This window comes from Nannospalax galili, unplaced genomic scaffold, assembly GCF_000622305.1.
Source record: "Nannospalax galili isolate Female #2095 unplaced genomic scaffold, S.galili_v1.0 scaffold373, whole genome shotgun sequence".
Classification (NCBI taxonomy): domain Eukaryota; kingdom Metazoa; phylum Chordata; class Mammalia; order Rodentia; family Spalacidae; genus Nannospalax; species Nannospalax galili.
Window position 1 is genome coordinate 275,480 of NW_008332085.1, and position 14,595 is coordinate 290,074.

The window sequence follows — 14,595 nt, forward strand, 5'->3', positions numbered from 1 at the left end:
CCCTATGGCCCACTACAAACAAGCAAGGAATATTATCAAATAGTTAAAAAAGTAACAACCTGGCACCGCTGGTGTTGGAAGTGCTTAATGAGGTGCTTAATGAGTCAAGGCCATCCTGACTTGGGACTACAAAGCCGAGCAGAATCTTAAGTGTGTGAGAAAGGCTGGCAGTGAAAAAACACAGTAAAGCAGGAATTTACTGTCTAGTGTCAGGTTGATAAGATAGGGAAATATGTTGGCAAAATTATGTCTTACTTTCACCTCTGGAACTGTAAATCTTAGCATGACTGTTCTGTGGTTTTTTGTAATCTTTGCTGTATATATTTCAAACCTTGCAACTGCAAAAAACACACTCAGACTTTCATCAAGCTCCTTTGTGTCTGTTTGTCACTCGCCGACTCCTTGTCCACCCTCTCGACGACCCTGTTCCTGTCGGACTGAACTTCCCCGGTCTGGGCTGGTCCGTATCACTGTCATATATGCTAAGGCCCATTGAGTCAAGTTTGTGTCCTCCGATGTCCCTTAGTGGGAGTTCATCCACTGGAGTCTAGTCAGCCTATCTCCGGTCACTGCCTTAAGGAAGACCAACTCTCCCTCACATTGCAGTGATAAGCTGCCACACCTAAGGTTGGGATTTCTTGCCCATGTCCCTAGTTCTATGTTGGGATTTTATATGTTTTGAGATTGTATGGGTCTTGTACATGCTGTCACCATTGCTGTAAGGTCAGATGAGCAAGTTCCCAGAAGCCTGGAAAACTCGTTTCCTTGTAGTCATCCACCACCTCTGGCTCTTACAATCTTTCTCCCTCCTCTTCCACAATGGTCTCTGACCCTGGGTGGGTGAGGTTTAATATAGGAGTCCTATGCAGGGGCACACACTCTGAAGTCTTTTATTCTCTACACTTTGGTCAGGTGTGATCTTATTAACTGGCTGGACTTTAGTTAATGGCCAGTTCACTGCACTTTGGAGTGCGCATAATAAACTCTCCTTTCTGTTCCATAGTCTTTTAAATAATTTATATTATATTCACGTTCTTCATTTCTTTTTTAAATTGATCTTTTAAAATTTCATACAGTATTTCCCACTTAAATCCAGACCTCCCTCCCCCATCCATGCCCTCCCTCTGTCCCCCCCATGAACCCTATGCACTCTTCTGTACATGCTGAGTCCCATTCATTCAGATGTTTATACTCAAGTGCCCTTCAGTGTAAATGCATCCACTGGAGTCTAGTCAGCCCATGCAGAGGTCGTATGTAAGTCATACTCTCCCTCACCCAGAAGCAATCAGTCTCAAATAGTTCTCAACATAATCCTGGCCTGCCACCTATTTTTATCTCCCCTTTGGACCCTTCTTTCATTGAGCTGACACAGGTCCCACACTTGATGCCACCACTGCCACAGGCTCACATGAGCAAGCTTCCAGGGGCCTGGAAGCTGCCACCTCCCTCTGGCTCTTATAGTCTTTCAGCCTCCTCTGCTGCAGTAGTCCCTGAGCCATGGGTGGGTGAGGTTCCATATAGGAGTCTCATCCTACACACATATTCTAAAGAGATAATTCATCCACGGCCTTCCAATCTCTTTCCTGCTACAGTAGTGGCCAGTATACCACAGTTTTCAGGAAAAACCTTGCTTTTGCCTTTATTTTAAAGGATTTTCTCTATATTTTTCTCTAAAGCTTCAAAATCTCATATCTACATTATATACTCTGGTAGAGAGATAATCAACAAAACACCTGACTTAATACTTTACAAAATACCTGATAATCCTTGAGCTGTCATTGTTATATATACCAGGTAGATATTGTAAGGGTGAGTGAGATGGCTCAGTGGGTAAAGGGGCTTGCTACCAAGCATGAAGACCTGAATTCAATCCCCAGAACCCACATAGTGGAAGAAGAGAACTGACTCTTCTGGTCTCTCCATTGTGCTGTGGCATTTTCACACATACACACAATAAATAAGAAGTTGTCATAATTCATTTTCATCTGATGGCTTGGGCTGGAGAGAAGCTTCATTACCTAAGATCCCTGGCTACTCTTGCAGAGGACCTGGGTTTGGTTCAATGCTCATATTGCAACTAACAACCACCTGAAACTCCAATTTCAGATCCGAGGCCCTTTCTGGCCTCTAGGGGTACTAAATGTGCACAATGCATTTACACGCATGCTGACAAAACACTCATGCATATAAAATAAAAATAAATCAAAGAAAAATCTGGGGGCTAGAGAGATGGCTCACTGGCTGCTCTTCCAGAGAACTGAGCATCAGTTCCCACATGTTGGCTACAAACCATTTATAATTCCAGTTCTAGGGGACTCAATGCTCCCTTTTGGCCTCTTTATGCACTGCATGCACTGGTGCACACACACACACACACACACAGACAAAACAGACATACACATAAAATAATAAAAAATTAAAACAAACACCCCCCAACAATCTGATGATTCTGTCATGTCCTGGGTGGGGTCTGACAGGAAAAACACAGCACAGAACATTGACAGAAGTGTAAATAAAAACGAACCCTGGAAGCTGTCTTTATGATCTCTGTATTTCTCTTCTTATTTAAAATTCCTGAAAACAAATTATATAGAAATATTTCAAATGTAGAAGTACAAGTGCTTGTTCTTGAGTTTTTGCTTGCTCTGCATGAACTCTTTTCCACATATTCCACAATCTGTGAAAGAGTTCAAGATTGTGTAATAAAATAACCTTTGACTGTACTTTATAGTATCTATTTTACCAACAGAACTTTTGCAATAAATGAGGTGAGGTTAATGATTGTTTTGCCTTTACCATAGATTTTTACCACTCAGCATTTGTTATACCCATCACAGGTGGCTACAGCTAGAACTCTAACACCACACACTAAGAATTCTTTGCCATGTCAGACTACATATGGTTCGAAGGAATACCCTTCCCTGCCATCGGAACTGAAACAGAAATCTTGAGAGAGATTCGTGATAAGTTCGTGATAAGGGATGAAGACACGCTCCTTTTGACTTATCCCAAATCAGGTAAAAAACTCAATGCAGAAAGGTTGTGACTTTGGTATTCATTCTCTCTGCTAATGAATAGGATACATTAAACACAGGACAATGAGTATTGCTTTGGAGGAGCACTAGGCCAGTTTCTGATATCATTTTCACTCGGAGAAAGGGCTTGAGCCAGTATATTCAAAAGGGATCAGCTAAGGTATTACCAGAACCAATGACAGTGGATCCTTACATAGGTCCAAGCATGGGTCTGTTTCTATGTGGAAGAGACGATGATAAAAAATGAGAATACGAATGAAGAAATAACATCTGAGTAGAAGTGAAAAGAATGAATATGAAAATGCTTGGAGGAGAGGGGTAGTTTCAGGCAAAAGAATTATCATGGACAGTGTCCGGAAATAGAAAACACATGAGTTACAAACGTTTCAGGGTGGGACTGGGTGGTAGAAGCACTGAAAATTGGGCAAATATTGAGTCAATGATATTGAAGTTAAAATGACATTGAAAATTCAAAGCAATGGTAATATACTAAAGGGATTTCAGAGAATAGCCAAAAGCTGGAAGCTAGAGAAATATTCATTGACAGATGAACACATAAACAGGAATATAAATATATGTGGTTAATAGATACAATGGCACATATACAAGATACACACACACATATATCTTAAAAAAAGAAATAGCATTCTCATGAATGAACCTCAGTGGCATTCTGTTAAATAAAATTCATCATCCAAAAAGTACAAATGATGTATTTCTGTACTTGGGGAATATTTTGCAGAGTCAAATTCCAAGAGTCAGTATGTAGATTGTGTTGGCCAAGGACCGGAGGGGAAGTTAATTAGGAAAATGATGTTTAATGAACATCGAGACAGCTTTTCAGGTTGGAAAGCTGGAAATTTGATGAGTGAATGTTCTTAGCATATACACCATGTGAATATATTCAACACCACAGTTGTATGTGCTTGGAAACAGGTAAAACAGTACATTTTGCAACTTGCATATTCTACATGATGTCCGCCCCCGCCAGAGTATTGTTGAAATGAGTGACCATAACTTTTCTGCTTTGTTCAGGAACAAACTGGTTGATTGAGATTGTCTGCTTGATTCAAACCAAGGGGGATCCGAAGTGGGTTCAGTCTGTGCCTATCTGGGAGCGCTCACCTTGGATAGAAAGTAGTGTTGGATATTCGCTTTTAAACAAAAAGGAAGACCAATGCCTCATGAGCTCCCACCTCCCCATCCATCTTTTCCCCAAGTCTCTCTTCAGTTCCAAGGCCAAGGTCAGTGTTTACTTTCTGAGAATGTTTTATCAAATGCAATTCAGACTTCACTGTGCCTGAATATGCCCTGCAGATCTTGCTGAAATGTAATCTTATTGTGTAGGTCTGAGTAGGATGCAAGATTACTTTATAGTAGATAATGGTTCTGTGGCTCCTTCTCAATGCAAACTAGAGTACCAGGATGTGGAACATCTTGTAGATTATTCTGGAAAGATTTAAGAGAGAAAATGAAAAGATAATACCAAAGCCATAGGAAACAGACATTTGAAGCTCATATAGCGTCCCAAACTCTAGTATCCAGTGGATTATCACTACTTTGTTATTATAAAGACAGTAGGCCAATGTTATTCAATGAATTCCTCCTGGCCTGCAGGGTGAATCACCACATTAGAATAGTTAATATGGGGGAATAGCATGTTCATGCATTGATGCCCAAACCATGGGGATTATTTTGCAGCCATGGCTGGTGTAACCACTGTGTCTAGATGTGTCTAGCTATCTATTGAGATAAGTAGCCACTCTAATCTCCCACAGCCCTGACAGTATCTCTGGAAGGGACCAGAGATATCCAGGATTTAACCTATAAAGTTCATTATTAGTAAGACTGTTTCCTGGGAGATTTTATTTATTTATTTTGCCCACAAATTTTAAAAACATATTATGCTTAAACTATTAAGACAAACATGGAAAAGTAATCTCTCTGGAAAATGTCCCAAGAAGGTTTGACCCACACACCCACTTGCATATGTGCAATTTGGGTTTGGCAAAATCTCACTGGGGCAATTGAGACCTAAAGACATGAGATGTAGAATATTGTCACATAGAGAGGTAGTGCAAAATGCAAAGTTATTATAGAATTTTTATGCATTTCATATAAGATCTTAATCAAATTTAGATCCCTTTCCCCATCCTGGCCCATTCAGAGTTCTCCTCACTGGATTTCATACATTCTGTCGATATGTTAAGTTCTATCTGGCCAAACATTTGTACCCAGATGCCCTTAGATGCAAGTTCATCCACTGGTCTAGTCAGCTTATCTAGAATCAATCCCTTCAACAAGATCTACTTTCCCTCATCCAGGAGTAATCAGTTGCCAGTAATCAGCTGCCACCGCTAGGATGGGGGCCTACTACCCATTTCCCTCATTCTATGCTGGATTTCTGTCTGACTGAGTCAGCATGGGTCTTGTGCATGCTGTCAGCATTGCTGCAAGTTCGTATGAGCAAGTTTCCAGTGTCCTGAAAGCTGTTGTTTCATTATATTCATGCGCCAACACTGGCTCCTACAAGCTCTCTGCCCTTGTTCCACAATGGTCCCTGAGCCCTGGGTGGGCGAGGTTTAATATAGGAGTCCTATCCAGCGACACATACCTTGCAGTCTCTTGTTCTCTAAAACAGGCAGTTGTGGCCTTCTGTGTGCATCACAGTTTGTTGTGTGAGGAAACATTGCTGGTGAGAGTTGAGGGATGTGTTAGTATTCTCTCTAATCCCTGTTTTGTTATGTTCCGTGAGCCTTAGGAGTAGAGTTCCACTGTAGATGTGTCACTTAGGACTGATTATTTCTCAGACATATATTCTCTGTGTGTGACCAGCTGTGGACCTCTGTAATATCCTCCATATGTTTCAAAAGGAAGCTTCTTTGATGAGTGACATATGGTATATGTCTCTATAAATATAAGGATGCATATTTAGCATACAGTAAGAAATTTCATTTGTCTAGAGATAAGACAAAGATAGGGGTTTTTCCAGGAGCTATGACCTCTCCTGCCATGTGTATTTGGCTATATTTCCTTCCATTGAGGGGGCTTTAGGACTAATTAGATAGCTGTTGATTACCCCCTAGGTATAAGTGCCACTACTGTACCAATAAAGATAGTTTTCTGCGCCAGCTGTAGTGGTTATTAGGCTTCAGAGCTGGGTTGCACCGTCAATTGCTTTTCTCCCTTAGCAGCTTGCACAGTATCCTCTACAACTTTGAGAGGTAGTTTCCAGGGAGAAGGCTTCTAGGTCGGTTACAGTTCCATTGCTTCAAGTCCTGTCTGAACTGTGATTTTTCAGTAATAGGGTCTTACCTTTAAGTTCTCGGAGGTAATCAAGGGAATATTTTTATTTCTTTCTTGGTTTCTTTGACCCATTCATCATTCGGGAGTGTCTCGTTTAATCTCCATGAGCTTGCGTAGTTACTAGAATTTCTTTTGCTGTTGATTATAAACATTACTGCATTGTGGTCTGACTGAATGCATGGAATTATTTCGACTTTTTGTATTTGCTGAGGTTTGTTTTGTTCCCCAGTATGTGTTCAGTTTTAGAGAAAGTTGCATGGGCTGCTAAGTAGATAGTATATTCCTTTGGTGCTTGGGTGGATTATTCTGTAGATGTCCATTTGATGTAAGATGTCATTTAATTCAGATGTCTCACTGTTTAGTCTTTGTCCAGTTTACCTGTCTGTTGGAGATAATGACGTACTGAAGTCCTCTCCTACTACCGAGTTGGGATTAATCTGTGTCTTAAAGTCCTGTGGTACTGTTTTTATGAAATTGGGTGCACCAGAGTTTGGTGCATATATGTTAATGCCTGTAATATATTCTTGGTCAGTTGTACCTTTGATTAGAATGAAGTGACCCTGTTTATCTGTTATGATTAGTTTTAATTAGAAGTGTATTTTGTCAGATACTAGAAATGCAACACCTGCTTGTTTCTTAGTCCCATTTGCTTGGAATAATTTTTCCATCCCTTCACTCTCAGGTGGTACCTATGGTACTTATCCTTGAAGGTGGGATGTTTCTTAAAGACAACAACAGGACGGATTTTGTTTCTTAATCCATTCCACTTGCCTGTGTCTTTGCGGGAGTTGAGACCATTGATATTTAAGATTGTTACTAAAAGATGTATATTGGTTACTGTCATTTTAATTTGTGTTCTTGGTCTTATTTTGTATTTCCATAGTTATACTTTCCTTTGTTTTCTTTCTGTAATCTCTTGGGTATAGTCATTCCTAACTGCTAAGCTCTCTCACTCTGACTCCTAACTCAAAGATTTTAATTGTGTGTGTGTGTGTGTGTGTGTGTGTGTGTGTGCACAGTTCTTACAAACTAGAATAATGAATATGTGTATATATGCAAATCAAGGTAACTGTGATTCAGACCATATATATTTTTAAAATATTTTAATTATTTTTATATGTATGAGTTTATTACCTGCATGTATGTAAGTGCACCCATGTTGTGCAATGCAAGCAAAGGTCGGAAGAGGGTGTCAGATCCCCTGGTACTGGAGTTGCAGATGGATGTTAACCCACATGTGGGTGCTGGGATCGAACCTGGGCCCTCTGCAAGAGCAGTGACTGCTCTTAACCCACTGAGCCATCTCTTCAGCCCCTCCCAGACCATATTTTAGTCTCTCTTTCACAGAAATTTCCCACATAGCCCATCATACTCTTTATTTATAAGTACATATTAGTTTTGCTTGTCTTGAATTTCATCTAAATGGACTCATGCGTCTTGAACTTAGATATGTGACTTCCTTCACAGAATGAAATACCTCTGACATTCATGCATGGTCTTGAGTGTTCGTGTGACTGAATATTGCTATGTGTGTATGAGTTCAGAGTAATTTAATATTTTTGTCATATGCATCATCTTTATAGTATAGCAATTATAAACATAAGGTATAACAATTATAAATAAATATCACCTGTTTTTGGTGACCACAGCTTATGGGGCCTAGGGTCTCCTCAAATTCATGTGCACTAAAGAATGACCTTAAATTGATCCTTGTGCTTCCACCTCCCTAGGTGTTTGCCAGTATACCCCTCTCTACAGCTGAGCTTTTCAAGCCTTAGTACATCCACACATTGTGAACAATTGTTCACACTACAATGCACAATCCTCTCTTGTATATCGAGTTAAGTGAGCGGCTCATACAAAATTATGTGTAATTGACTGACATGATGGTGCACATCTTTAATCTTAGCTCTTGGGAGACGGAGGTGTGTGAATCTCTGTGATACTAAGACCAGCCTAGTCTACATAGCAATTACAGGTCAGCTGGATCTACAGGGAGGCTATATCTCAAAAAAGAAGGAAAAACATAATTAATTAACTAATGCTATGAAGAATACATTAAATGTTCATGGCTGTTTAATTGGAATTTCATGTTAGCTGCTGGAGTGTAAGAGATTAGGAATCATTACATTCACTCTTATTTACACGTTTTTCCATTTAAGGTGATTTATCTCATCAGAAATCCCAGAGATGTTCTTGTGTCCGGTTATTTTTTCTGGGGTAAGACAAACCTGGTTAAGAATCCAGAATCGTTGGAAATATATTTTGAATGGTTCCTCAATGGAAAAGGTGAGTACACAGTTAAGTATAGGAGCTGAATAATGCTCAGTGTCTTTTTTTTCCTAAAGTGTTGCATGTAGTTTAAGCTGACCTTGAACTCTATATAGCCAAGAATAGTCTTAGCCATTTAGTACTCCTGCATCTATCTCCTGTGTTCAGTTCCAGGTTAATGGCATGTACTGCCATGATCAAATTTTGTGATCCTCAGGGTAAAATATTTGGAAAGCAATTTATTGCGCATATCATGTACTAGGGCTTATGACCTCTCCAGCCACAGACTTTTGACCATGTTTACAGTATCAGATGTGATTTCTCCCTTGTAGAGTGTATCTTAGTTCCAATCAGAAAATGATTGGTTCCCTTATAACTTCTTGACCTTTTTGCACCAGGGGCCCCATCTTTTATGACTGGTTGATAGCATAGAACACAGTGTCCATTCCTGAGTAAGACTGCTAATGACAATTCTCCTTCTACAGCATGCATGGCACCTTCCAATATTATGAGGGCTTTCCAGCAGATATGAAGCCTCCAAGCTTCCAGTAACAACCGGCTTGCTGTCCTTAGGTCTTGTGACATGAGCTTAAGGTTATCATTAGCACTAGGGTCTTACCATCTGACAATGGCAATTATCGATATTGTTTGGGGCCTCAGGCACTTTCATGACAAGTTGCAAGGATGTAACCTACTCCTGGGGTTTTCATTGAGTAACCTTTGGCTTCTGATATCAGCACTAACTATCCATGAATGAGACCTCTGTTCAAACTCCTTTATGTTTTTTAAATGAGTTGACAAATTACTGGGTATCCATACTCCTTTTTCATCCATCTTTTGTTTTGTCTAACCTTCTTCCCCACCCCACCTGAACTTTCCATCGGAGTGTCCGCTTCCTCTACTTGTGTATCACATGCGTTCTGGTATCTCTACTCCCTTAAGGCCCATTTTTCTTCTTCCTTCTCAAATGGCCCCTTCATAGCTTCCTGACCTTTACAGGTACTGAAATTTAAACACACTCTTATTTGAATTCAAAGCTAAGTCCCCCGCATTGTGCCAGTGTCACACTGAAGAAAACTAATTCTTGGAGTAGTCTAAACAAGAGTGAGCCTGATCTGTTGGAGTGTTCTGATCTCTCTCCGAAGAGTTCTGTTCTAATTTCTTCTCCTATTCTGTTTCTATTCTGTCTAAAAGGACTTTCCTTGTATTTATTGCAAACATGGGATGGCATGTTCCTATAAGCAATCTTTGATAGAAGTTTATAAAGGAAGAAATTGTTTTTCTGATCCTACTGAACAGCATACAAAATCACAAACAGGTATCATCAACCTATGGCCACACGTTACTGCCACTATTTGTAGAGAACATGCTGTTTTTGACATCATTTTGTTTCCAATGTCACTGCTACTTTCAGTGGGTGGTCTTAGGTTGAATTACATATTTCATGACCACCTATAGTCTTCTTAGTCAGGGACCTAAATGGGTCATAAAGGAGAAATAGAGAACACGGTATAAGGTTAAAGCTATGTGTTCAGCTTATCTTATGAGTTAATTACACTGGGATTCCAAAGTACTTTTAAGACTGATTGCGTTGCTTTTATTAAAGGTCAGTTACTTTTGAACAAACAACACACATTACGTAAACAGAATGAGCACATGGCTCTAAATGTTCTCAAAGACTGTGGTTGACAAGGTTTTGTAAAAATTTAGTTTGTGAAGGCTATTTACAGAGTCATTCCCCAGTCAATTTCAAACCACATGACACAGAATCTACAGTGTTGTCTTTCTCGGTCTGTACTTTACTTTGTATAATGTCTTGTAGCTCTATCCATTGTCTTGGGAAGTTCATAATTTAATTAAAAATTTGTATTTATCATTTTTATTTTTTTATATTTATATGTGTATTGCCTGCATGTAGGTAAGTGCACCCATGTCGTGCAATGCCCACGGAGGAGAGAAGAGGCTGTCGGATCCCCTGGAACTGGTGTTACAGACAGTTGTTAGCTGCCATGTCAGTGTTGGGATTTGAACCCAGGTCTTCTGCAATTACATTCAGTGTTCTTAACTGCTGAGCCATCTTTCCAGCCTCATAACTTAATTTTGAGAAAATATTTTTATTTTATTTATTTTTATTTTATGTGTATGGGTAATATGCCTGCATGTGTGTAAGTGCACCATGTCATGCAGTGCCCACAGAGGGTAGAAAAAGGCATTAGATCCCCTGGAACTGGAGTTATGGATGGTTGTTAGTTTCCATGTAGGTGCTGGGATTCAAAACCAGGTCTTCTGCAAGAACAGCCAGTGCTCTTAACTGGTGAACCATCTCTCCAGTCCCATAATTTCATTTTTTATAGTTGAATAAAATTCACCGTGTCCATGCACCATATTTTCACTATCCATTCATCAGTTAATTAGAATCTTGGCTGCTTCCACTTCCTGTTATTAATAGGGAAATAATGGACATGGATGAGCAAACATCTCTTTCCACAGTAGGGTGGAATGCTTTCTGTATTTGCCCAAGTGTGCTATAGTTAGATCATCTGGCAGATCTATTTTTGTTTTTGAGAAATCCCAACACTAATTCCATAGTGGCTATACCAGTTTACCCTCCTACCAATGGTGAATAAAGGTTCCCATTTCCTCACATTTTCACCTGCATTTATTGTTCTGATTATGAACATTCTTACTGGAGTGAGATGGAATCTCAAAGTAGCTTTAATTTAATTTACTAACCACTTATTATTCTTTCTTCTTTGAGAGTTCTCTGTTCAGTTCCACAGCCTGTGCTGTGATTTTCTTTTACCCTTTGTGTTTAGTTTCTGGGTTATTTGTGTATTCACAGTACTTGTATTAGTTTCTTTTCTGTTGCTCTGATAAAACACTATGGCCAAGGCAACTTATGGAAGTACGAGTTTATTTAGCTTAAGGTTCCAGAGAGATAGGAGTCCGTCCTCATCAGAGAGGCATGGCACGAGGCAGTCAGAGAAGAAAGCCAAGCACTCAATGTTCAGGTAGGATAGAGACAAATTCTAAGTATAACAAGGCTATGAACTCTCAAAACTTGTCCCTAATGACATGTGGCCACCCTTCCTAGGGATTCCATGACCTTGCCCAAATAGCACCACGAACTGACCCAGTGTGCAAGTATTTGAGCCTATGGTAAACACCTCATTCAAGCTATCATAATATTTTTCTTTTGTTGAATGTACAGCTAGAAAATATTTTTCTCCCATTCTCTTTACAACTTTGTGTTCCAGTTTATCTTGTTTGTGTGTTCATGAGTGGTGTGTTGGTGCACTCATGCCACAGTGCATGTGTGGTGATCAGAAGACAGCTTTTGTGAGATGGTTGCTTCCTTCCTTCTGTAAAATTTCCCAGGCCTTCAAAGAACTAACACCAATCCTGGAGATCAACCTCAGATTATTAGGCATCATCACAAGTGCCTTTCCAAACTGATTCACCTCCTTGGACCTCAGTGTGCCCCTGAATTTAGTTTACAGTAATTTTCTCTAAAATCTTTGCAGCTATGTTCATCAGGGGGATTGATATTTTTGTTGCTTATTTACCTGGTTTTAGTGTCAATGTAAGAGTAGCTTCATAAAAATGACTTTGAAAATCATTTTCTATTTTATGGAATAGCTTTTGAAGCATTAGTGTTAGTTCTCCAAAGGTCTGGGAAATTTTACACGTTTTTTTTTTCCCTTGTAATTTTTTACTTGGGAGAATTTTAAGTAGCGCTTTAATCTTACTGCTTTTTATAGATCTGTGTAAATAAGTTACCTTATCTTGCTTTAATTTTTAAAAATTATTTATTTAGTAACCACATAATTAGAAGAAGAAGCATTAATTACAACAGCATTGACATATACAATAACAATTTCCAGAGCTTTGGAGAACTAATTTCAAAATTGGCTGTAAATTTTTAGGTTTACAGTTGAATTAATACAATTATACAATATTGTACTCAGTATAAACTGTATATGACATAAAATTAAATGAGGTTTTAACCTTTTTAAAAAGATCTCCATTTCATTATTAAAATACAGTTTCATACAGAAACACTCATTTTTAACGGAATCGACACGAAGATGTTTGCACACGTGTTTCTGGTCTCTATATATTTGATTATTACTAGTCACAGTCAGTTACTTTCTGAGCTCCTTGGCATCTGAGCATGGATATAAAGTCATCAGGTAGATTTCAACAGGTCACCAGGCTTGTGGGTGGCAAGCCCTTTTATCTGTTGAGGCCATCTCTCTGGCTCCAGTGATCTCCATTTTTTAAAAATTAAAATTTTTTTTAATAATGATTAGAAGAAGCATTTCATTACAGCATTAACATATTCAGTAACACACTCAGAGCAAGAGTACATCTCTTTCACAAGTGGCTGCAAGTTTCTAGATTCACAGTAGAATTAATACAGTTATACAATATTGAACTCGGTATAAGCCCCATAAGACATAAAATTGAATGATTCTTTAACTTTTAAGAAAGATCTCTATTTCATTTTAAAATATACTGTTCCTTACAGAAAAACTCATTATTTTTGCTACTAACACAGATGTTGGCACATGCGTCTCTAATCTGTATGTATCTGATTATTGCTAGTCATAATCGGTTGTACTAGGTTCCTTGGTGCCTGTGTATGTCTATAAAGTCATCGGGTAGACTTCAGTGGTAATGTTTATCCCCTCTACTATTTAACATGACCTAAATTTTTATGCTTCCTCCTCAAATATAACACATTTAAAAAAATTTGTTGACTTTTTTTTGTGTGTGTATATCACGTAGAACATCCCATACCATCTTACTCAACTATACACCCACTTCCCAGATGGCACCCTCCCATAGTCTCCTTCCCTCCACTAGAGCCCTTATACTCTGGTATCCCTGCTACTGTCTGCTGTGTTGCCGGCACCCCCAGTCATTCCCCACTACTTGTCCATCTGGTGAATCTAGTCAGCCTATCTAGAGGTCTTTGTTTTAGGAAGGTCAGCTGTTCCTCATCTAGCAGCAATCAGTTGTCAATATTCCTTTAGATAAGATTGGGGTTTGCTGTTCATTTTCCCAGACCTATGCTGGGTTACTGTCTGGGAGTCTCTTGGGCCACCCTGGCCAACAACTCAAAGGATGGTATCTCCTGTCTGGCATTGTTTCTTGTTATGTAGCCTTTAGCTATACACATAGACTCTTAAAAAATTGTATTGACCCCTTTAATCTTTGGTTATACTTTCCTTTTGGGTGTTTAAGACCCTACAGTTGGCCCAGATAAACCAATTTATTTTTACTCTTAAGGTCATTTGAGGATCTGTTCCTCAGGGATCACATGGGCTTGGGAGGAGCCCCTGGCTTCTTACTTTTACCACTTCAATCTATGTGAAGATAAGTCAAAGGTCTTGCTTGACCATGGCTGGCTTTGCTTGGAAGCATGGAGGAAATATTTCCACTATGTTGACCGTCCTCTTTGTAGACTGGACACTGTTTCAAGTCCATCTTGTGGGGTCTCCTCGGCCTCCTTGATTAAGAGGACAGGTGACAAACCACAATTACAGTACATTTTGAGAGATGCTCATAGTCCCCTGGAACTAGTTCACCTGGGAGGGCAAGGAGCAAAAACTGTCCTTTATGTCCCTCTGACCAAATTATTATAGACCATCTTGGGAAAAGACCAATTGTTCTCAGATAAACCTTACCTAGACATATATTTCTTGATCTATCTCTCACATTGTCTAACCCCTCCATCATGGTTATCCCACTTAAGGTGCCCCCTTTTTCTCCCTTTCTCCCTTACTAATACCCTTCTCCTATGGTCCTACCTCTCTTGAGCTCCTTCTTTCCCTTTATCCCCTAGGTTCCTTGTATACCCTTCCCTCCCCCCTCCCTTAAACTAACCCAAGTTTTATCCATATCTTCCTTATTAATGTCTGTTCCCTACTGTTCTTCTCTAGCAGGGTCTTTCTTTTCCTTTACCTCCCTGGTTCCG

General features: G+C 39.4%; 1 protein-coding gene across 1 annotated transcript in view; it reads left to right on the forward strand.

The window, feature by feature from the left end:
- Nucleotides 1–2,817: 2,817 nt before the first annotated feature.
- Nucleotides 2,818–14,595, forward strand: part of LOC103729182 (bile salt sulfotransferase 1-like) — a 34,567-nt gene continuing 22,789 nt past the window's right edge. The window contains exons 1-3 of the mRNA XM_008827175.2: nucleotides 2,818–3,017; nucleotides 4,071–4,279; nucleotides 8,504–8,630. Of these exons, the coding sequence (XP_008825397.1) occupies nucleotides 2,885–3,017; nucleotides 4,071–4,279; nucleotides 8,504–8,630 (469 nt within the window). The 5' untranslated portion in view covers nucleotides 2,818–2,884. The remainder of the gene's footprint in view (nucleotides 3,018–4,070; nucleotides 4,280–8,503; nucleotides 8,631–14,595) is intronic.